The sequence below is a fragment of the Acartia tonsa genome, chromosome 4 (assembly GCF_053477335.1).
Source record: "Acartia tonsa isolate MP-2025a chromosome 4, ASM5347733v1, whole genome shotgun sequence".
In the NCBI taxonomy this organism is placed as follows: Eukaryota; Metazoa; Arthropoda; class Copepoda; order Calanoida; family Acartiidae; genus Acartia; species Acartia tonsa.
The window spans coordinates 5,219,982-5,244,074 of record NC_137263.1 but is presented as its reverse complement, the minus strand read 5'-3'; the positions used below and the strand labels follow the sequence as shown (position 1 = coordinate 5,244,074).

The window sequence follows — 24,093 nt, the reverse complement described above, 5'->3', positions numbered from 1 at the left end:
TTGGGGTTGGGACATCCCCAACCCCACCAAAAACTTTCCTTCGTCCTTTTTTTAAAATTTTTTTTTGCAAAAGATTTCCTTGGTCCTTTTTTTGCAGAAGATTTCCTTTGTCCTATTTTTTTTACTCTAGATTTCCCTGGTCCTTTTACAAATTTCACCTTAATTTTTTTTATCACCTATTTGGGCAAAGCCCCTAGAGGCTAGGGGCAAAGCCGCTGGTATAATATATATTAACATTTACCTAACCTAAAAACCCTATCAAAAGCTACGGTGAACATATGACGAAACCCGATACTTCGTTTTCTTTCCATGATCCAAAAAACCAAATGAAATATTGATGAAATTGTGCAGGGAAAACAAGATCCTAGTCCTAGATGAAGCCACAGCAAATGTTGATCCTAGGACAGATCAACTTATTCAAGAACAAATTAGAACCAGGTGAATTTTATATCATTTGTAACAGACTAATCATAAGTTGAGAAGAGTACTAGACAGACCAGAATATTTCGTTGAATATGCTGTAAGCAGCCTGAAAGGACTATTGAAACAAGTTTTGAAAATAGAAGGGATTATGATTCAGAATAGTTTTAGTACTAAAAAGATTTTACCTGAAAGCGGGTAATGTCTCATGATACATTTAGAAAAATTCTAGAAGATTAAAATACATAAATGACTTTTTTAAATCAGGTAATATTGTTCAATTAAAAAAATAAATAAAATATTGTAATTGATTGGTGTCTTATTTATTAACATCAAACATAGTGAAAATATCAAAAATTACAAATAATTGACAAAAAAACTTAGAAAAAAGTTTTAAACTGTTGTTAGGTTAGAAATTTATATATTTAGATTCCGTAATTGTACAGTGTTAGATATTGTCAATATTTATTTAGATTCCGTAACTGTACAGTGTTAACCATTGTCTATATATATTTAGATTCCGTAATTGTACAGTGTTAACCATTGTCCATATATATTTAGATTCCGTAATTGTACAGTGTTAACCATTGCCCATCGTCTTCACACCATCATGGATTCAGACAGAATAATTGTTCTATCTGATGGAAAGGTAAACTGATATTCTGTATATTATACTTATTCTTTTATAGCGACTGGAAAGCTTTATACTAGTTATTGATAGTTTTAAAGCAATTTTTACAGGAGAGGTCAGCTTCATTGTACACACAATTTTCCACGAATAACAAAACAAAAATAGCATGGGGGGGGGGGGGAAATGTGGGGACAATTTTATTTTGGGTGCTTCTCCCTTAGTTTTAGAAATAATTGAGTAAAATCTTTTTGTTTGTGTCAATAATTACCCCAAGTTTTGGTATCTTAAAAAAAAACGGCGGTGGGACCGCCGCTTCCGCCGTTTACCGCCATTTTCCGCCGCCAAAAATAATTTTGGTATGTTGTGTTACGAGTCACCACATCCCACCCCCCTTTAATACAAGTTTTGTTGGCATGGGCCAATTAATCTAATAATTTTTCATTTTACCATCCACGGAAAGTTGTCTTTTTATACTATGCAGTAAATATCTACTATAGCATCGTATTACAGAAAATGATTATATCCTGCACCAAGAGATTTACCAAAACCAACTATAAAAAAAATCCCGAACCTTTTAATTTGTCAAAAGGTTATTTTTTTGGGGGAGATATACTATATATACCACTGCACTGTAATGTCGATTATTTATTGTTCTGAAATAGTTTTGAACTAAAAATTGTATATTATTATAGGTTATTGAATTTGACGAGCCCTACGAGCTACTACTGAACCCTGATGGGGTCCTAACCGAGCTGGTTGCTCAGACAGGAGAAGAGAGCAAGAACAAGTTGACCGACATGGCGAAACTAGCGCAGCAAATAAGAAAACAAGAAAATGAAAACCTAGTATAGATTGAGGCTTCATCATCATTAATAGATGTTGAAAATTAGATCGAAATATCTAAATATGATGATTAACCTCCTTGTTATTTTCAGCCATATGTAATTTAAGGACTGATTTGCAGAAAAGCACTTGGAAAGTTTTTACATGAAAATTAGAATAGTCAAATTTATGTATTTATAGTACTTAAGCAATTCCTGAAAAGAAAGCAATTTGGGTTAATGATAGGGCACTTGCAGATTAAGGGTTTTTTTTTAATGCAACCATCTCGTAATCAGTGATTAAATGGCACTTAGAATTCGAGTTTGCATCTGAAATTTTGCATGAATAATCCTTGGTAGGTCTATTTTCCCTGAATCGAACAAAAAGTTGGAAAAATAACGGTTAACGGCTGGCGGCTCAGCCGTTTTGCCAAATTTAAGAGCATATTAGTCACGAAACCTATCTCCACATAACACTTTTTGTCGCTCAAAAACCTTATCAAACGGTTCTAGCCGGTAGCTGTTGGTACTAGAAACTTTAAAAATGGTTATTGCTATCATTTAACATGAATTAAACCAAAAATATGTTTTTAAAAGTTGATTCCTACGTAATTAATGATGAATTTGCCCTGAAAATAGGCAAAAGACGGCTAAACGGCTGAGCCGCCTGCAGTTACTTTTCCAACTTTTTGTTCGATTTAGGGAAAATAGACCTACCAAGGATTACTCATGAAAAATTACAGATCGAAATTCGAATTCCAAGTGCCATTTAATCATTGATTACGAGATGGTTGCATTAAACCCCCCCCCCTTATGTAGAAGAATTTTTTTCAAAATTACGGGAAAGTTATCCTCAGCAGGTGCAATATCCTTCCAACTTTAAGAAGGTCTTCCATACCGGAACTTTGTTCTTTCAACAAACCTTTATAAGGCTTCTTTAGGACAAGATTGTATTTTTATTAGAAAATAAGTAAATAGGAATGATAGACCTCGTATAATTTTGATCATGATTTGAAAGAAAGTATAATATTAAAAAAATTAAATCATAGAAGAAATATCATCCCGGTTCATACGTGATATCATTCTGTGATGTGTTGGTTTTAGTAATCATAATGTCTCAATCTTTTATTTAAAAATATCCTATGATTATAAAAACGGAATTTATTGGGACATAAAATAAGCAAAAAGGGCAATTATTTTATATATGTTATTAAAACTTTTGAGAATAGTCCCTTTCGTGGCAACGCCTCTTAAGGAGCGATTTTTAAAATGTTTTTTTTATAGGTTATATTGGGTAAGGTGATTGTCACACAAGGTTAGGTAATTGGCCCCGCAGGGTTAGAGGGGCTAGAAATAGGAGAAAACCTACTGTGAAAAATACGAAGAATCGCCCCTTAAGGTGCGTTGCCACGAAAGGGACTATACTCTAACTTTTTTATCATGTTTAATTTTGTGAGTTTTTTTGTTAATTTATAATCAGTTCAATGTACAATTAGTAGATAAAACCATAAAAGTATCTTATTTTTTCCACAAGAAAAGGAAAATTAAAGAATTTTAGCAAAATAGAGATACTGAAAATCCATTTAAATAAGAAAGTTTTAAGCAATAATGTTTCAATAATAAAAAAATAATTGTCTCATGTGAAGGAAACGAAGTTGCGGGTTTCGTTATATTTTCACAGTAGCTTTTCTCCTATTTCTTGCCACTGTAGGGGGCTCTAGCCCTGCGAGGCCAATTGCCTAACCCTGTGGGGCAATCACCTAACCTAACTTAACCTTTCAAAAGCTACTGTGAAAATAATATGAAACCCGCAACTTCGTTGCTTTCACATGACCCAGGTAATCTTACTTTAAATTTTCTTTCAAACAGAGTTTTAAATTATAATTTTTTGTACATTTGACTTTAGATAAGTGTTCGATAGTAGTAAACTTTTTTATTTCGTGTTATTCAACTATGAAAAATATACCTATCCAACGTGAGTAGAAAAAAAGCAATAGAGGTAAATTAAGTCAAGCCACAAATAACATTATTTGAAGTATTTGAATTTAAGAAAAATTAATGGAATTTCATTGTGAATATGTATGTGTATTTAAGATTTTTTTCAAATGTTGATTACCTAGTTAGGATAAGCAGTCAATTTTTAAGTAACTTTTTCGTGGATTTCTTTTATTTGATAGATATTTTCATTTTTTAACCACGAAAATCAGTAGGGAAATAATCTAATAATTAGTAAGGATTCGCAGTAGTTGAAAAAGTGTAAGTTTGTACAGTACCATACTTAAATTTGTTTTCTTCTTAGAAAGTTGATATTTTTGTAATGTTTAGTGTAATTTTTTTAGAATCAAAAGTTTCAAAAAGCGTCAAATTTGTGTTTTTATTCGTATAATACATATAAGAAGTATTGCATAAAGCACAAATTATTCACGGGATGACTCACGTACAAAGTGAATTATAGATTAGATTTTCTTTTTTATAAAAATAACTAGGGGCTACGCCCCTAGAAGCCTCTAGGGGCACTAGTAGGAGGGGAGAAAGTCTATCTCATCCCATTTTAAATTTGAGTTTCAAAGAGAGTAAAAAAAAATATTTTTAAGGGGGACGGGGGTGAAGACACACTCCCAAAAAATAGTTTAAAACCTTGCCAGGACCTATAAGAAGCTTTACAGTAAAGGAGAACTATAACGGTTCACCGGTTAGCGAGATCCTTCATAACAGACAAAAAACGCTTACTACTTTATATAATAGGATAGAAAATGGACGAAGCTTTGTTTTTAAACATAATTTTGTGTTCTTTGGAGCATAACGGCAGTCCAAGTTATATAATGAATCCTCATTGACACTGGAAACCCTCACGAAAAAATCATCCGAGAAATTCGTGTCCAAGTTAAAAAACCAAAGATAAACAAAGATGACAACAGTTATAAAAGCTAACCTCATAATATTAGACAAGGACAGATAAATGTTAATAAAGACTAGCATGCATCAGTAATGATATGAACAAGAACACAACATCCTTGCAAATTACATAGTTTTGGTTTACGTTTCCGTGGTCACTTGTAATGTATAACACTAAAAGTGTGACTACTTCATCATGCGAAAATATTAGGACATGTTCAGTAAATGTAATATTTTATAGACTACTAGTGAAAAGTTATCAACTAGCCAGTACGCAAAGTCGGCACTGAACAGGCTCAATTTTGGTTCTTTAAAGAAAAGGTAAAACATTTTGTTTTACTGTTGCGATTTCTCTTTAAGGGGGAGATGAATATGGAAATAGTTGTTATTAACCTTCACAGCACCTATACAGGGAATCAATATAGAGGTTTTGTATATTTGAGCGGTTTGTAGATCCTTCGCTGAACAAACAGTCACACAGACAGGTGGACATCCTGTTACTTTTATATAAGAATACTCTTTGGCGTTAATGCAAGAATAACATTATTTAAGGGATTGAGTATTATTAAGCGACAATGACTGTAGACCAAATAAAATTTATTTAGAACAATCTTACATACATACCCTAGTTGTAAGAATACCTTTGCTGCGATGTGCCTAAAATATTTTTAAAAACTCGTTTTTAGAACTAGAATTTACTTTATTTTAAGAGAATTTACACGGTACAAAATATAACAATAATAATTATCAAAAATACATGAGAAAAACTCCTCCAGATCTACATTGCATGGACAGGTTATAATTAGTTTAAGCAATGTTGTGACATATATTAATATCAGAGCTCGACAGCCGCAGACCTTAACTGCATTTTAGTATCACTTTATAAACAAGCAGCAGCCGAGCCTTATCTTATGTACGAGAAATAAACAAAAATATAAAAAAAATCTTCTAAAGGATTTTCTGCAAGAACATTAATCACAAACAACTGGAGAACGACTAATAAATAATACAAAAAAGAATCAAGACTGCCAAAAACTTTACATTTTCAATTTAAAGAAACATAAACTCTTTTTTAAACAGCTTGTATGATTTATGATAACGTAAATGCTAGAAAAAAAAACATGGTTTACATTTAAAAATATTAAATTCTTTAATGCACATAGAATTGAAAGAAATATAAAATATTTTTGTATAGCTGTGTTGTTTTTGATAATACGATGACTTAAATGCGAGGGTAAAAAACATTTTTTACATACATAAATAAAGGGAAAATGACACTTAAAACAAGGGCTTTTATTAATATTAACTAAAAAAGCCTTTTATAGGTACAGAAGTATCTAAAAACTAAACTTAAACTCTTTTAAATATAAGTTTACTACTTTAATTTTGTGCTTTAAACATTAATGAAACAAATTGTTTTTCGATCAAAATAATTTTAATTCATTGATATTTCAACACTAAAAAATGAAAAGCTCCCAAAAAACTTTTCCGTATAATATGAAAGAATACGACTATTACTGGTAGATTAAGTTTTCATTGAAATCTAAATAATTGTAAAATATGAATTGCACAAAAGATCAGAGATCAAAAATATAAGGGCAACAAAACTGAGATTGTGCTACATACAAAAAGAACTTCCCAATAATTATAAGACAAGAATCTCATAATTTTAAGAAATCAAAAAAGCATATGGAATACATAAAAGTTATGATTATTATTTGAAAGTTTGTAAAATATTTCGTGTCTAAAAACACTTAAGAACATTTAGGTGAACTTTTAAATCCAAATGAATATTACTTTTCAAGATAGAGCCTACAATAATTCTTTTTTATTCATTATTTTTACAACGTTGACATTTAAAAAGTTGAAGAGAACATCAATAATTAAATGTTTCTAGATAGCTAAAAAAATTCATACATATCTCCCTATTAACAATTAAGAAATCCAATTAAAAGAATATCTTATTTTTGGCTATTTAAAAACAGAAATCGACAGTGATTTGTTAAGTTTTTATCAATTTACTTGCATCAAACGCTTTTCAAATAAAAATAAGACACTTTAACACAGGGAAATATCAAGGAAAAATGGTTTGTTATAAAAATTTTAAGCTTTCTAAGATTTTTATAATAGTACTTACTTTGTTTTTCGTAATCTATGTATAAATAGTTTTCTTTTCCTTTAATGATGGGTAAAAAATGCCTTTTCTTAAAGTAGTACGCGGTCATACGCAATATTTGAAAAGCAGCGTTAATTTTAGATCTCAGATTTTGCGGGTTGAGAAAAATGCATCTTTATAATCGTTGCGAATTAAAAAATCTTGCAAGAATCGCTTTTAATGAGATAAATAATATTTTGCCGCGAAAATTTATATATGAAATTGCGCCACCCTTCAAAAATCACGTATATTACCGGGTACTACTTAGAAAAACGGCACTGATCAACCATTTGAACAATGGAAAATTTAAAGACATAGCAGATTAATTTTAATAACAGAAGAATATAAATGTGTGACTACCATTGATAAATGAAAAGAAATTGTATCGAAAGAACATTCAACAAATACTACAAACCATAAATTATTAAAGATGTCATTGTACAATTACATCCTTTTTACATTGATTTGTCAAGGTTATTTCAAAAGGATACAATTTTAATTAACTTTACTTAATGCATTGGTACTGTTTCCAAAAGAAGGTTTCTCTATGCAAGATAACACAAAAATAAGAATTGGACCCTATGGCACTAGGTAAGTAGGGTACAAGATTATTCAAATTAAGCTCTATATGGTAAGTTAACATATATTGAGATCTTTTATATTTAACATAATCATTCTTTGAGCTTGGAACAAGACATACTATATATAAATGTGATACATAAAGTACAAAAATGATACGGATACTGACTTTGAGTAAAGCATTGTTATTTATTTGAATGTTTAGTATTGGTCCCAGTAATCCTGAGCCCTATGGCATTGTCTTCGGTATGAGTAGGAGTAGCCGCGCGAGTCAGAATTGTGCCTCTTCTCATAGGACCTAAAATAATTTCAGTTGTTATATACTATAAAATAAAGTAGTAAGTTTTTTTTCGTCGAAATCTAAACATCTCAAAAAATGCTGGTCAGAATGCAATGTACCTTTCATAGAGGCTTTATACATGTCTTATGGTGGTTTTAGGTTATTGTCCTGACAACTTCTTTCCTCTAGAGACTAGGGCCGGGGCGTAGCCGCTAGTACTATAAACAAAAGTAACTGGATGTGTTAGTGTCCGGCAAGATAATGTGAATGTCTTACAATTTTATTGGAACTTTTTTTTGATTCTCAGGAGATTCTAGGGTATTTTTGAAAAGTAAAACAAAAAGAATCCTCTCATGAAAACGCCATCTATCTTTTCCCAATTTGATGATCAAAAGATGATTTTATATTGATGACGAATATTAATGGAAGTTAATAAAGAAGAATAATAAGAAGGAAGCCTGCTATGAAGTCAAATTTCTATAATGTTTTCGTACTTGTCTTTACCAAGGTGCAACTCAAAAGACTACTAAGTAGTTGATCATGTATGTAATGTCCCAAGGAAGGTGATCACTTTTTTTTATGAATATGCATACATACCAATAAATTCAACAAAATTCAATTTAAAATCTTAATAGATTTTTTTGTTTATAAGTTTTTAAAAAATGTGATGGGCCGACTACCTCCCCTCCCCCGGTTCCTTAAAGTTCCCCCTGAGGACTCTAGGGGCGTAGCCGCAAAATTTTAATAAGCTAGAACGCTAACAAAATGCAGTAAGATAATTTTAAACAAGGATGACAACATCCATAAAAGTTACGTTCTAAAACGTTAGCTCAAACGAACATTAACACTTGTAAAGTGTCAGAACTGAATATGCAGAATATAGATGAACAAAATCTAAACAAAATTGTAATTAAATTTGTATATAAAATATGTTTAAGGACATTATTAGGTTTTTTGGACTTGATTTACGAGATGCCTTGCTTATATCCTGAGCTACTGTAATAGGAATCAGTATTCAAAAAAGGTAAAAAATCAGCATGTTCAAATGGACGTACGAACACTATGGTAACGAGTATAGAGTTGCTACGCTTTCTTAATCTTACCTAACTATTATAGAAATAATCAAGCAAAGTTTAAAAACGATAGAACAATTCTAACATGTCTTAATTAACGAAAAGAGCTAAGCGTTACGGACGGATGAACCGACCCTAATTATAGAAAAGCTTCGCGTTTAAAAACTGCAATTCCAAATGATGTTGCAAATTATGAGATCTGGCATATATACCTTTGCTTGTTACTGCCGGAGGTGAAAGGATTCCAGTGATGAGATTTAATTCTTTTAGTCTAAATAATAATTAAATTTCAGAAAATTAATAATAACTCTTAAAAGTTCAACTGCATATCTAAATCTAAATCAATTAAGAGTAGGAACAAAATAAAAAACACTTTTTATACAGGAGGAATATTTAACATGTAATTTTCAATGAACACTAAACAACAACCCTACTATCCGTCAGATTAAGGTTCCTTTCAGAGTTGTCCCTTTTGGGCAGATTTGAGCACCATCCGTTTTAGGGGGGGGGGGGGGTTGAAAAATGGGAGGGGGTAAAAGAGGGGGAGGGGGGGGGCGAGCAATTTTTTTTGGTGCCCAAAACCCTTTTGGGTAATTGGGCGGCCCGTTATCGAAAAAAATGCACACAGTACAACCCTGGTTCCTTTTGATGTTTTACAAAAGTAGACCAACAAGCCCAATTTTCATCTCTAATTATTTTGAAGGACGACGTAGGAAGATTGGAAAGAAGAATCCACGTTAAAATGACAAAGAAAGAAATGAAAACTTCTTTTTCTACCTGGTGATAGTCATTGTGCTTTCGTTTCATGGTCTTCCTCTCTCCTTGGTGGTTCTCCTTGATCATGTTTTCCTTGCCCTCCTCTTCATCATCCTCTATGGTAATAACCTCGATAGGCTCATCTTTAACTTCTGGTCCGTATGTGATGTCACCTAAACAACAAATAAGGCTTGAAGTAAAGTTTAATCTATTTTTTAAAGATTTTGTCTGTCAAATTAGATCTCATAAATAAATGATACTCCTGGTAAATAATTTCCAGGAAAACTTGATTAAGTTCTTATACATTAGTCCCAGTTTCGTTGGCCCGTGACCTCGGCCCCTCGGGACCGACAAAATTATCTCACCATCCACGGAAAGCTGTCTAAAGTACGATGCGAAAAATAGCTATTACATATAGCAATTTTTTTATACTTAAGAATACTTGAATCAAGTTATTCTATACCTATACTTATTACATTTAGTAATTTTTGGTAACATTTAACTTTAACGGGAGCAAGAAATATATGACGCCACTATTAGTACCAGCAAAACCTTTCAAACAAAGTCAGGATTAGCCAAATAATTTGAAATATGTGCATCGTGGGGGGGGGGGGGGGGGGGAGTTCTGACACATTTGCGTAAACGGTGAGTATAGGCTTTATCTTTGGACTGAGAGGATAGGTTATTAGGGATAAAATCATTCTTATATGATAAATTTCCCCCAGATTTAGAATTTTTTGGATAGGCCTCCAGGTAGTCTCTGTACAGGTAAAATTGGAAAAAAAAATTTTTTTTTTAAAGTTACAGGCCATCTTTTTTATGCATCTTTTTTATATTATACACATATTTGAAGAAAAAATATGCATATTTTGTTTTAGGTATAAGTTGATTTTTAACTTTAAAATTTTTTTATTTTTTTTTATTTTTACCTGTACAGAGACCACCTGGAGGCCTGGAGCTCCGGAACCTGGAGGCCTATCCAAAAAATCTTAAAACTGGGGGAAATTTATAATATAAGAATGATTTTATCCCTAATAACCTATCCTCTCAGTCCACAGATAAAGCCTATACTCACCGTTTACGCAAATGTGTCAGAACCCCCCCCCCCCCTTATTAAGTCTCGTTCTGCTGATTCTAAAGTTGTACAAATTCAGGTCTTGTGGTTAGCTGTTTCGAGCCAGCAAACATAACAAATAGATAACTTACTTCGTATTTTGATCCAAATTTTATTTACCATCCCCCTAACAATTAAGGAAGAACCCCCTTGTATTGTAGAGTAGTGGTTTTATCTTTTTATCCGAGACCAATGATTTGTTGTAATGCTTACCCTTTATATCAAGATATACCAGGGTTGAGGGCGACTCATCCAGTAATTTTTTCGTAAAATTATCTTGTACAATTAATCCAGATTTTTTACATACCGGGCACTAAAATAAAAAAAATAAATACATAAACTATATCATACCTTGTATAATCTGGAATTGAAATTATATTTAGTAGTGAGCTTTTTTTTGTGTGAAGCCAAGGATCTCACTAACCGCTTAAACGATATGATTCTCCTTTACATTGAAGCTATTTATAGGTCCTAAATGGTTTTATGCTGTTTTATTTTGTTAAAGTCTTGGTATGGTTTTAGGCTATTTTTCTGTCCTTTCATATCCTCGAATATAGAGCGCCTAGATGCTAGGGGCGCAGCCGCTAGTCTGTAAATAAAGCATTTAGAACATCTGAATACCTATTGGTATTTTCAAAAACAAAAGCATATTTTTATCTTATTGTAACAATTTTTTTTTGCTAAGTTCCAAAACTTCGACGAATAGCAAAATTTTCGCTTCCATTAAATTAAAACATAAATTTGACTTAATCTTCAATAAAAATATGAATACCTGGATGGCGCTACAGTGGTTGGAGGTCAAATTGAAAATGGTTTCCGTGCTGGCAACTCGGACAAGGGTCTCCAGCCCAAATGACTGCACGTGCTCGCAGTTGCGAGTTCTTATTGGTATTTCCTGAAAATAAGTTGAAATAGCAATATGTTTTGTCTTCAAAAAACAATACTGATAAAGAAATGAAATTACAAATTATCCGGTCTAGACAATATGTGTTGGCATTGTCTTGTCCGTTTTGGGAAGGATAGACAGAATTTTCACTTTAGTTTAAGAATTTCATTTGCCATAAATATTACCCCCAATTATCAGATAGTGACGCAAAAATAACAGTTTAACCGTTTGCTTGAATGCAAATGATCCCATGATTAGTGGGCATCTACTTTTTTACTACCTGTCAATTTTTTTTTACTTTGTCAAATTGTTTATAAATATAAGAGCTTTTTAATAAAGGCTGTTGTCATCCTTGCTTTTATTAATATCTATAAAATTATTCCTACAATACTTACTCATGCTCATAGGCTCAGTAATTGCTAAAAGGCATAAAATGAGAATTTAACTTAGATCTTATCTGGATTTATCTTTGGTTTACAGCTTAGATGGACATGTTTTAATTTAATTTTTTGATTGAAAGTGTAATTTTAACATCCTAAAGCTTTTAACCTTCCACTTCCTTAATCTCACAAAAAAAATTCTAAGAACTCAAAATATAAAGAGTTCGACAATTATCAGATAACCCTAAATAAAAGTAATAGGATGTCTATCTGTAGTGGATTCTACTTTACAGAGAAGATTTTTGTATGCCCTGGACAGGTTACAATCCATACTCCTAAGAAAAATCGCACATGCAAAAAAAAACACCCTCTTTGTTTTAGTTTTTGAGGCCTCTAGAGGCGTGCCCATTGCAGGTTTAAGCATAAAGACAAAAGTAAAAATTACCATTTTTCTTGCGGAAATCGGACATTTAAGATTGACAACCACATGATCACAGATAACTTCATCGTTCTTCTCCCTCTTGAAATGTTCCTTTAAGAAATACTTCTTGGAACGTGGGTCGGCTCTAACAATTTCCTTAAAAATCGAGGTAGGTTAAGTTTATTGTTACAAATCTAATCTAGCTTTAATTGTATTTAGTTTACCATTAAAGTAAAACACTAGAGGGGGAAGGGGTTAAATAATCCCAAGGACCTTGTGCCGACTCTCAATTGAGTCTTTGAGAATAAACCATTAGTTTCGGAAATATCAACACAGCCAAGAAACAGAAAACAATTTACTAGCAGACGAAAAAGGTCCTTGGAAAAGAGGAGGGGGGGGGAAGTAGTTTTCTGTACATCTATAATGTAGATCTGTTAGTCTACCTTTCTAAACTGCGAACTTAGAAAATAGGCAAATCTGAATTTGCAGATTAGCAGCTTTAATATTCATTTAAAGATTGATTCTGATAAATTAACAATTTTTTAAGGGATTTATGCATTTGTAAATATGAAATGTAGTATAAAGTAGAAAATAATGATTTTTTAAAATAAGAAATATTAGAAAAAAAGAAATTCGACCCCTATCACTTTAGAGGACAGTTGCTGACCTCCAGTCTTATGGATGAAGCTAAATACATATTAAAAATAATATTCACTTCCAAAAGTATACAAAAATGATTTTTAATGTGTTCAAAAAATCCATTTTAAAATCTTGATTTTGAGGATGATTGCCTTTAAGATGCTCCTATGGGGAGTAATGGTAAGCCAAATGTTATCAAAGTGCATGACCATGATGACAACTTATATATTGAAAAAGCATTTTTGTATACTTTTCAGGGTAATTTTTATCTTTAACATGTATTAGGCTAATTCCATTAAACTGGAGGTCAGCAGCTGACCTCTAAAGTGATAGGGGTTTAAATACTTTTTTTCTAATATTTCTTATTTTAAAAATTCATTAATTTCTACCTTATACTACATTTCATAATAATTAAAGCATAAACCCCTTAAAAAATAGTTAATTTATCAGAATCAATCTTTAAAACAAAAGAAAAGTGCAAAAAAATAGTTTTTCTATTGATTTGTTTTAAATTTGCATATCTTTTTGGTTCACCAGTTATCCTACCCAAAATGCTGTTTTTGAGATATTGTGCTTCATTGGTGCTGATTAATAAAAAATCAACGGTGGAAACTTGTAACAAAAAGATGCATCTACATATTATATTTACAGTAAATTCGTTCCAAATGAATAATGAAGCTGCCATTCTGAAAATTCGGATTTGCCTATTTTTTTGGTTCGCAGTTTATCTAAAGAATACGATTTTCAAGTCTTGATATTTTAATAACTACAATGTAGAAAATTGAAATTCTTTCAAATATATGTTCTATAAATGTTGTTTAAACTACTTAACAGGAAAAAATATAGGTACAATTTAATAAATCCTTGTTTAAATGCATTCGATCTACTGCAGTTCACGGTAAAATATTGCTGGTAACGAATATTGCTAATAATCTATGAATTTAAAAGACTGCTAGCTGCTAATCGGCTGAACGTACAGATCATGCCCGTACACTGTTTTAAGCGGAATAAGAAGGCCTACAAATAATATGGAATAGCCATAAATTAATAATGCATAATTATCTCGCAGTGCAGAGAAATGCACGAAAAAGTCCTATTTTACGCGTTTTTTTCTTCAGTGAAGCTTTCCTGTGCATCATTGGATCTTGGCTATTCCAGATTAATTGTAGGCCTTCTTATACCGCTTAAAATGGTGTGCGGGAATGATCTGTACGTTCAGCCGTTTGGCCGCTAGCAGCCTTTAAAATTCATAGATTTTCAGCAATATTTGTTACCAGCAATATTTTACCGTGAACTGCAGTAGATCCAATGCAATACGTGCAACTACCCCTTTAACTTATTCTCCTAAAATATTTTTTTTACCTTCAGTTTCGTTTTCAGTTTATATCTCAAGCACATTTTTTTCTCGATTTCTTTGATCTGCAAATAAATTATAAGATAAACAACAAGTTTTGTTGACCCCAAAGGTCCTGTTTAACAAAACTGGAAAATTGTCCGTAATGATATGCTATACTTTATTTTCCAGTGTGGCTGAGAACCGGTTCAAGTCCAGCGGATATCATTCAGTTTCGGAGCCAAATTATTTCCTTTTCGTTGTCCATGACAAGTTTCTTTATAAACTTCGTCGCGTCGTAACAACAGAAAATACGCTGATTTTTTATTATTAAATATAACTTTTAGTATTTTAACTAACTTTACCTTTCTTTCAGTGTAAAAAATAGATCATAACTTAACTTAACAATATTCATTGCCATGATGTACCGAAAGAATAAAATAAGCCCAATAATTTGGTCCTTCAAACTTTCCTTTGGTCCTTTCTTATGATAAAGCTGAAGGAACCTTAATTTACCCAACATTCTTCGATAATGGCCGATACAAATTTTTTTATTCCATACAAAAAATTATAACGTGCAATCGGAGAAATGAACACTGACAAATCAAGAGTGACCGTGCTTTCAAGAATCAGAATATTAATTAAAAAACGGTTGTAGGCCGATTCATAAGCTACCATAAGAACTAACAATAATCAACGCAAGGATAAACCTAACTGTATAATAGCAGTGCTTTTTAAAATATAAAATAAATACTGCTTTGCCCTTAGTGACTAGAGGCTCTGTATTAAAAAAGGAAGGAAAGTTTAAATATAAATCCTAGATTCTAATTTTTATAATTAAACAGCCTTAAACCATTACGCGACATACTTAAAATGGAGAAATATTAACTTTAATATCAATTAAAACTTTCAACCTACTACATTATATAATAAAATTATTTTATTATGGATATTTTAATGTCAACCAAGGGTTGGGTGGAGGTCAAATTTTAATGTGAAAAGTTTTACTAAGCTCCGAAAACAAACCCCCACATTACGACACTTTGACTAATATCCTTATAAGTTCTCCCATAGTAATGTGAGACCCCTATGCAAAGAGAAAAATAATTAATTAATCCTTCCCCTTCTTTATTTCACTTTTGAAATACAAGAAGGTTTAACAGTAAATATATCTCCATTATGAGTTTTAAAAACTAAAGTTATAACTTCCATATAACTTTAATAGATTGGGGGTGGTTTCTCAACAACGTTATTCCTTCAATTATAATAAGAAAAAAAACTTTTCGGATGTGAATGATATTATCTAGTGAAGTTGGTGTCGCATTAGCCTAAAACCCTCTCTGGGCAAATCATATCCAACCCCCTAAATTTGTGAAACGATCGATCAGGCGTTTACGAGATCTTAGCAGACATGAATAAGTAACATACAGACAGACTTCCTGTTACTTCAGTATATGAAACTAAGACAAGGAAAAAATATTTAACTTTTCTGCTACAGCGTATTACTTCGCGACACTTCTTAGGAATATCAGAACTTATATTCACTCCGATTAGTTGGTATTACGAACAATAATTCGAATTTAATTAACAACAACAAACACATAACATCGAATCGACAACTTTTCTTTACTAAGTTAGTAGAATGACTGAGTCTGACTGACAGTGACAGTCTGACTTACATGTGATAACTATGTTACTAAGCAATAAAATAACAAGAACGACAACGTCCAAAAAAAGCTAAGCTCTAAAATCCGACAGTAGGATGAAAGAACATTAACAATTGTAGTGTTAGATCTTAGTAAGCACAATATAAATTTGTATTGTATAAATATTTGTTGTCAAAACAATTAAATAATCAAAATGCTCTAAATGGACCTACGGACTGGTATCTATTGAAGAGCTGCTAAGTTTTCATACCTGACTATTACAGTAATCACCATGTCAAGTTTAGCAATGGAATAATTCAAACATGACTAAATTAGCTGCAAGAGCCATCCGTAACGAACGTTAGTGCCATGATTACAGAAAAGCTTTGCTTTTATAATTTGTCTCAAGATGTAATATGAAACCTTTTCAAGACCCCCTAGAACTATGACCCCCTATGTTTTAGGGGAAACATTAGAACTCTATAATTTGATAGACAGAAACCCCCTAATTTTATACTCCACTTACATCTTTGTTAAAGGATTTAAGCTTTAAAGGAAAATGAACAATTAAAATATTAATTTTTTTGCAAGTAATAATTTTTATGTGTTTATTTTGATAAGTTCTTTTAGGAAACCTTGCAAGTAAAACTAAATGTATATGAATACAGAATCTCTTTTGAAAAACGAATGTTTGTGAAAATATAATAAACTATTTGAAAAAAAAAAGATTTGACAACATATCTCATTTATCTTTACCTATGTATTTTATAAGGAGAATATTTATGCGTAGTAAGGGGGACTTACTTTTAGTCCAAAATTGAGTAAAACAATCGAATGTTTGAACAAATTCAAGCCCAAGAAATTTCGAATTCGGATTAATTCATTATCTGTTTAAAGAACGTATATTTTATATTCGGATTTGGACTCTATTAAAGAGGGAATGGATCCCTATACCACCCAACCCCCCAAAAATAATACAGCGCTATAGCTTTGTATTGTCATAGATTCCCTTATTCTTATTATTATCGTCATTTGCCTGACATAGCAGCTACAGGATTCATTTCTGCGTCTGAATGTGTACTTTAGAGCTCAGTTTTGACCGAGACTCGAATTATTAATCCCTACTAGCTGACAAATAGAAGACTTTAGTACAAAGTTACGGATTCCCTAGCCCCCAATGACTCTTAAATTAGACCTTCAATCCAAATTAATCGCATTTTACTAATAATCTTCAAAAGATAGGCTAAGATGCAGTGTTGTGGAGCCGGGGCCGGAGCCACCATATTTTGCTAGAGCCGTAATTTTCGTTAAGAAACGGCTCCGAATCCGGGTTAGCTAAAACAAGAGATTTTTTAATAATTATAATATAGTAACTCTGTTGGGTCGTATGCAAATGCCCCTTTTAAGCTTTTCAAGTCCATTTTTATCAAAAATTTAACTTTTAAACTAAAATCAAACGGCTCCGCAACGCTGCTAAGATGAGTATAATGTTTTACATCAGTTGACAATTAAAAGAATACAAATAATAAATAAATAAAATAATATATCCAAAGAAACATATATGATCAAAATACTATACATTACAAAATAGAAAAATGAACACTTAGGGATTTATTATTCATCAAATATTTTACATAGCACATCACAGGTTTATTAAGCGTAATTTGTTTAAGTTCAGATAGAGTGAAAAGTTCACAATTTTCAGTCTTTTTCAATTCTTCAAAGGGGACTATGCACGAAAAGTGATTTTAAGCACCTTCCAGCAGTGAATCCGAGTAAATTTTTGGTGAATATAATAGGTTCAAGGATAATATCCTTATAATAAAGTAACAGGATGTTTGTGTGTTTGTATGTTTGTACCGAAGGATCTCGCTAACCGCTGAACCGATCGGGTTCTCCTTAACAGGGTAGCTTCTCATAGGTCCCGGGAAGGTTTATAACTATTTTCTTGGGGGGTGGGACACCCCCAACCCCCAAAAAAATGAAAAATCCCCCCCACCCAAAAAAGGAAAATTAACTAAAATTAAAAATGAAGGGGGGGCAGGCCCCCCCCCCAAAAAAAAAATTTTTTTTTTGCCCCCCCCCAAAATTTTTTTTTACTTTTTCTTTGAAAATCTAATATAAGAAATTGAATTATTAAATTCGACTCTCTCCTCCTCAAGTGCCCCCTAGAGGCCTCTAGGGGCGTAGCCGCTAGTAGTTATATAAACTAAAAAAATTAAGTTTCGCCATGGTTTTATATGAAAAACCCTTCACAATTCTAAGCATTATTTGATTAAATTTCATCAAATGTTTTGTTCAGTTTAAACTGTTCTTTCAATAGCTTTGATACAAAAGTATGTTTCGATGAAAATATTTATTAAGAAAAAGGGGTGGTGACTTGTTATATTGTAAACAATTTAATTAATGTACTTTTGCAATTTACATTTGATGATCTTTTGGCCGTCTTATTTTATTATGTCCTTGAAACTTAGCAAAACATTTGACGATATCGCGCCAAAAAGTGCTTAACATGTCAAAGTTTTTTTTATCAAAACTGTGGCGAAACGTATTTTTTTCAGTCAATATAACTATATTTAGGGATGGCAATCCGTCTAATTTTTGGACCGGGTTTGGATTCTTACAAGAATCCGTCAAAAAAAAGGATTCTCCGTGGATTTCGGATTCTTATTTTTGACGGATTCCGGATCCGGATTCTAGCAATATTTAAAAGGCTTTTTAAAAATAATAAGGGATTCAATTTTACCGGGTACAGGGCAGAATCTAAAGCTGCGTTTTTTCATATTTTCACAGTAGCTTTTCTTCTATTTCCAGACCCTACAGCGGCCATTAAATCCGCTATTAAAAAATGGATTCCGGATTCGGATTGCCAATTAAACATAAACCTAGTATAATCACTAAAAAAATACTAAGGTTTAATACTGGAAGGTGCTTAAAATTACTTGGTCTCCTTCGTTTATAGTCCCCTTTATGTTTTTTTCTTGCTATTATGAAGCAGACATGACTAGTTTGATATCATAACCCAAGAAAGTTTTAATTTAGCTTATTTTGGTTTACGGTAATCTAAACAGTCATGTCCTCTTTAAAAAAAATTTGTTGATTTTATATATTTTTTACATACATAGGAAAATATGAAATACACTTTGAGCTATTTAAAATTTACAATATCAAATCATTTTAATCCAAAAAGTCAGTCAACATAGGCACAAAGAAGCCTCTATATGGCAAAGGTTGTCTTGAAGAAAACTGAAGTCCATTTACCAGAGTTCTTGTTTTTCTATGTTTCAATATAATCCAGATCTTCAGGAATCTCAAACTGTTTGTTAAAAGTCTCCTAAAGTAAAAAAGGCATTATTGATGAAAACGTTAGACAAAAAATATTGGACGATATTCAATTTAAAGCATAATTGTAGTGCAACGAACAATAATACAAAATAATCCCTCTTAAACTGAACAATCCAAATTGTAATGGATTAAACAGCATATAAACTCATTATCGCCATAGTGATAAATGCTGAGTACTTGTATAACAAATAATATTTTTTATTTCATCGTATAATAAACAGTCTTCGGCGGATAGAAAAATTAATAAGAATCATTATTTTTTTACTATTCGTAGAAAAGTGTCTATGATGCGATACATGATTTTTGGGCTTAAAACCAGTTCAATCCAACAGACATTAATCGGTTTCAAAGGCACACTGGAAAACTTATTGAATGTTTACCAAAGCTACAATAAATGTTATGAAGACTTACCAGTCCAATCGAGGGAAACTTCTTTTTGATCCACTCCTGAAGATTGAAGATATTATCCGTCCACCTGTTTGCTGACTCCAGAGCCTTCTTTGCTTCCAGTGCCTGATATAAAGCAAAGCATCAATATCATAAGGCAGGAATGTCGCTTTCCTAAATAGTGACTGTCGAGAACTGAATCCATTCCACTTTCAATTCTCGACAAGATTTTTTTATTGAAAATTGAGAAGATGGAAATGGATTGATTTTTTTAGCGGGGGCCCCCTTCGGGGCTACCCAGTACCCAATATAACCTAACCACTCCTCTTTACTTCCTTATTTTTCCATATTTTAATTCTTTTCAAAAATAAAGGAAGGGGGGGGGGAAGGAGTTGTGAGAATTCTGCGCTTAACAAGGCAATTTAAAAAACGCCTAAAATTCTGAATATGTTTAAATCTAACAACAAGGTACCGCTTCTTTGAAATCTAGTTACATACAGTTCAATGTATTTTACCACTAGCTTGCGGTCTAATATAATACTTATATAATAGAATGTATAAAATGACTAGAATGATAGATTGATCTAAAATCGGCTTTACTTATTTTTCCATTATTTCAGTTAAGATCAATATCTAAATATAAAAAATGTAGGTAGATAAAAACCAAAATCAAGTTGAGGGGAACTCAAGTTTTTATTTAAAAGGCTAGAATTTCTCTTTAAATATTTTAACACTATCTTAAAATACCCGAAAATCTGTAGATAAAAACTTCAATCAGTTTCAGGATGAGAAAACACACAAATGACGCATAAAAATTTTTAAAAACTTTACCTTTGCCTTTAATACAGTTGGATCATTATCTGCGTACTGTTGTAATGCCTTCTTCAATTCTTCATGCTTCTGTTCAGCCTCTGCCAACCTACAATAAAAAGTTTTCTCTTCAGTGATTATTTCATTTTGTACCAGCAGGTTTTCCAAAGAATTAAGTCCAAGAGCAGAGAGAAGGTACCATAGGACTGTAATGAAATTTTGCATGAGTAATTCTTGGTAGATCTATTTTCCCTAAATCGAACATAAAGTTGGAAAAGTAACGGCTTACTGCTGGCAGCCCAGCCGTTTAGCCATTTTTGGCTTTTTTCTATGGAAATAAATCACGAAACCTATCTCCACATAATACTTTTTGCTGCTCCAAAACGTTTTCAAACGATTCTAGCCGGTAGTTGCTGGTACAAGAAATCTAAAAAAAATATTTTTTGTATCATTTCACATGATTTAAAGCAAAAATATGTTTTAAAATGTTGATTTCTACGTAATTTATGACAGATTTGCCCTAAAAATAGCCAAAAAAAAAAAACGGCTAAACGGCTGAGCCGTTAGCCGTTACTTTTTCAACTTTTTGTTCGATTTAGGGAAAATAGACCTACCAAGGATTACTCATGTAAAATTTTAGATCGAAATTCGAATTCTAGGTGCCATTTACACATGGATTGCGAGATGGTTGCATTAACCCCCCCCCCCCCTTATATGTACAGTCTACAGATACCCAGAGTTTTCAATCTCATCCGCGGTTGGATTATATACTTTCAGAAATTTCCTTAAATCTTGATTGATTGGTTCAAATTAGTAGTGATCAAACTTTTCAATCAATATTTTTAATCTGCTCTTTATGTTTTTACCCAAATTCTCCAAAAACAAAAACAAAAACAAAAGGAGGGGGGTTTTTAATGCAACCATCTCGTAATCAATGATTAAATAGCACTTATATGTTAAAAAAGTTTATTCCTACGTAATTAATGATGAATTTTCCCTGAAAATAGGCAACAAACGGCGATTTAATCATTGATTACGAGATGGTTGCATTACCCCCCCCCCCCCTCCCCCCATTATCAGTCACTTACCTTTGAAGGAGAGTTTCTCTTTCATCCGACTCTTCTCGACCTTCAGAAGCTGTTTTCATAGCTTCTATAGTACTTTTCAGCTTCTTTTCCACCTTAAACGCGAAGATATATAAAACACGTATATTGTAAATAAACAATACACAAAGATGTTTTTTAACTCATGGATAAATTTGCGTAATTCGTTTGCTGTTTATTATTTAAGCTCAGGTTAGGTTATATGTTTCCTACCCCTTTCGTAAACAATATATCGATATGAAACATTATAGAATTAAAAGATAAAAAGACCTTAACGATTCATAGACGACTATCACAAAATTATAGTAAAAACTTGAATAAATAATTGAATGAAATATTATTAATTCCATCCCAATGACAGTATTTTACGTAATCAGAAATTATATCCCTATCTTCAAAGCAGGGTCATGATTTTTTTTTCATAGAGATGGAAAGTAAAATATCCCCGATTGAAGTTAAAAATTAGGTTTTAATTTCCCTTTCAGTTAAATCCCGACAATTTTATAGGGTTTGAGTGTATTAAGGTTTATGAGAGAAAAGAGTAATAAAAATATCTTTATATGAAGATAAGATCATAGGACTTCTTTTCACTAATATAGACATTGAAATTATATTTCTTTCCTCGAACTCAAACTTAAATTATGCTCCAACCTAAAAACGACCAAAACAAATAATTTCTAGAAAGCGAATCGCCTGGTTAAAATACTTACACACTACACACACAATTGTACCATGACACACATACACTAATTTTTGGTGCAGACAGACGGAAAGACCCCAGTTATAGAGTAGCGGACCTACTTAAAATTTAATTAGATAAACCTTTACTTTTAGGAAAATGGATTACCAAAAATAATGCAAATAATCGATTATGCTGCTGAAGATTTTTAAAAAAATAAAATAAAAACTTACATTTGCTATATTATCATTAAGCGAGTCCTGTTTTCTTTTCCTGTTGGCCGCTGCTTTACTTGGGAATGCCCAGAAGTATACACTTGTTCCAATCTGGTTGTTACAACAAAATTATCATCACATTTATAAAAAGCGAAGTGTTTTTAAATCTAGAATCGATCCGTCCATGTCATTTTGATTAAATAAAACTATGGTTCCATAAAATTATACATGTTCTATTTAATGAAATATAACTAGCTGCTTCGCCCCTAGCTTCTAGGGGCTTTGCCCCAAGAGGTAATTAAAAAAATGTAGTACATGTGGTGTGGTATCATCTGCCATCATCAAAAAAAAATGGGGAATTTTTTTTATTTTTTGTGGGGGTTGGGTTGTCCTACCCCCGAAGAAAATAGCCTAAAACCACCACAGGACCATTAGGTATATTCCCTGAAGAGTAGAATCCAATCGGTTCAGTGGTTACCGTGATCTTAAGGGACGGACAGACATCCTTCTACTTTGTATTATAGATTACATTGAAAAATTACAAAATAAGCTGCCAAATAAAACACTACGTTTGGTCTTTCTAATGATTACTGTTTAGTGTTTACCTATTACGTTTTTATGAGGAAAATAGTTTTACTAAAGATTATATTTAAACATTATTTAAACTATTTGCAAGGATGGGATGGTAAAACAAAAATGCTATATTTTGTTACATTTTCAAAAACGTGTTCCTAGAAATTTGCTTGTTACCATTCATTTTTGTAATTTTTGCCTACCAAAATGGCAAATTATATTTTGTTCTAGTGTCTGAAAAAAAGTGTCGGTCAAAGAAAATAGAAACTGCAGATGTGATTAATAATGTTCCTTATCAGTGTCGACCATACCATCATCTACAAGACTGGTGACCACCTCCTTCACACTCATGCTTGTTATACCCTTCAACTTAGGGGCCAAACGCTCCAAATCTATTGAACATTGAGTCAACATTAAAGTATTAATAGATATTCGCAGCTATGACCAGCTGATTTTGGCGGGGTGTATTAATAAATACTAAAGTTGTCCCCAAAAACATGAAATCTCGAAAAAAATTTCGAATGATTCAGTTGTTTGTTACCATCGCTCTGGATTGAAGAAGTGACTGTTTTGATAGAGCAACATCAACATGTAGACATGCAATGATACATCAATTTGGCGGAACGTTTTTTTAAAAGAAAATGGAACATCGTTTAGGGCTCAATATGTATTCAATAAATATTTTCTACAAGAACAAGGATTTGAAGTTGATTAATAATGAAAATAGCATGAAATATTACCTTTTAAAAGATAGATATCCTTGGATTCAAAAAATAGCTCCATCATTTTCTTTCTCTTATCCTCAAAACTCAATCCTTTCTTTTTAGACATGGTTTTGACTATAATTGATAGTTTTAAATCTGAAAATATTCTCCTTTTTAAATTGAGTTATCTTTCTACTCAATCAGTAGTTAAGTTATAATTTAAGCAATATGTGCTTTTCATTCCTCTT

General features: G+C 32.0%; 3 protein-coding genes across 4 annotated transcripts in view; 1 reads left to right on the top strand and 2 right to left on the bottom strand.

The window, feature by feature from the left end:
- Positions 1-1,908, top strand: part of LOC145315755 (ATP-binding cassette sub-family C member 4-like) — a 35,984-nt gene extending 34,076 nt beyond the window's left edge. For both annotated transcript variants that reach the window (XM_080155806.1, XM_080155807.1), the window contains exons 36-38: positions 353-438; positions 982-1,069; positions 1,744-1,908. In XM_080155806.1, coding sequence (XP_080011932.1) covers positions 353-438; positions 982-1,069; positions 1,744-1,902 — 333 coding nt within the window. In that variant the 3' untranslated portion in view covers positions 1,903-1,908. The remainder of the gene's footprint in view (positions 1-352; positions 439-981; positions 1,070-1,743) is intronic.
- A 5,300-nt stretch (positions 1,909-7,208) lies between these two features.
- Positions 7,209-14,474, bottom strand: LOC145315770 (uncharacterized). The gene is made up of 7 exons (XM_080155851.1): positions 14,413-14,474; positions 12,436-12,567; positions 11,497-11,619; positions 10,938-11,037; positions 9,632-9,783; positions 9,067-9,125; positions 7,209-7,799 (listed from the first exon to the last, which is right to left on the bottom strand). The coding sequence occupies exons 1-7, from the start codon at positions 14,446-14,448 to the stop codon at positions 7,703-7,705; spliced, it is 699 nt and encodes a 232-aa protein (XP_080011977.1). The 5' UTR covers positions 14,449-14,474; the 3' UTR covers positions 7,209-7,702.
- Positions 14,475-17,625: 3,151 nt separating this feature from the next.
- LOC145315769 (meiotic nuclear division protein 1 homolog) lies at positions 17,626-24,038 on the bottom strand. Its single transcript, XM_080155850.1, has 8 exons — positions 23,882-24,038; positions 23,435-23,533; positions 22,587-22,681; positions 21,660-21,751; positions 20,593-20,680; positions 19,786-19,887; positions 18,972-19,363; positions 17,626-17,758 (listed from the first exon to the last, which is right to left on the bottom strand). Exons 1-7 carry the CDS (start codon positions 23,970-23,972, stop codon positions 19,307-19,309), a joined length of 624 nt encoding a protein of 207 aa, XP_080011976.1. The 5' UTR covers positions 23,973-24,038; the 3' UTR covers positions 17,626-17,758; positions 18,972-19,306.
- Between the last annotated feature and the right edge of the window lie 55 nt (positions 24,039-24,093).

What these genes read in the sequence shown, in the direction of transcription:
- LOC145315770 (XM_080155851.1), bottom strand. Translation starts at nt 14,448, where the DNA reads ATGTGCTTGAGATATAAACTGAAAACGAAACTGAAG. An exon ending in CGATTTCCGCAAGAAAAATG is followed by an intron (nt 11,620 to 12,435) that starts GTAATTTTTACT and finishes ACTTATTTTCAG; the next exon opens with GAAATACCAATAAGAACTCG. An exon ending in GGTATATCTTGATATAAAGG is followed by an intron (nt 9,784 to 10,937) that starts GTAAGCATTACA and finishes TTTGTTGTTTAG; the next exon opens with GTGACATCACATACGGACCA.
- LOC145315769 (XM_080155850.1), bottom strand. Translation starts at nt 23,972, where the DNA reads ATGTCTAAAAAGAAAGGATTGAGTTTTGAGGATAAGAGAAAGAAAATG. An exon ending in TGGTATGGTCGACACTGATA is followed by an intron (nt 22,682 to 23,434) that starts AGGAACATTATT and finishes GTTGTAACAACC; the next exon opens with AGATTGGAACAAGTGTATAC. An exon ending in AGTTTCCCTCGATTGGACTG is followed by an intron (nt 19,364 to 19,785) that starts GTAAGTCTTCAT and finishes TTTTTACTTTAG; the next exon opens with GAGACTTTTAACAAACAGTT.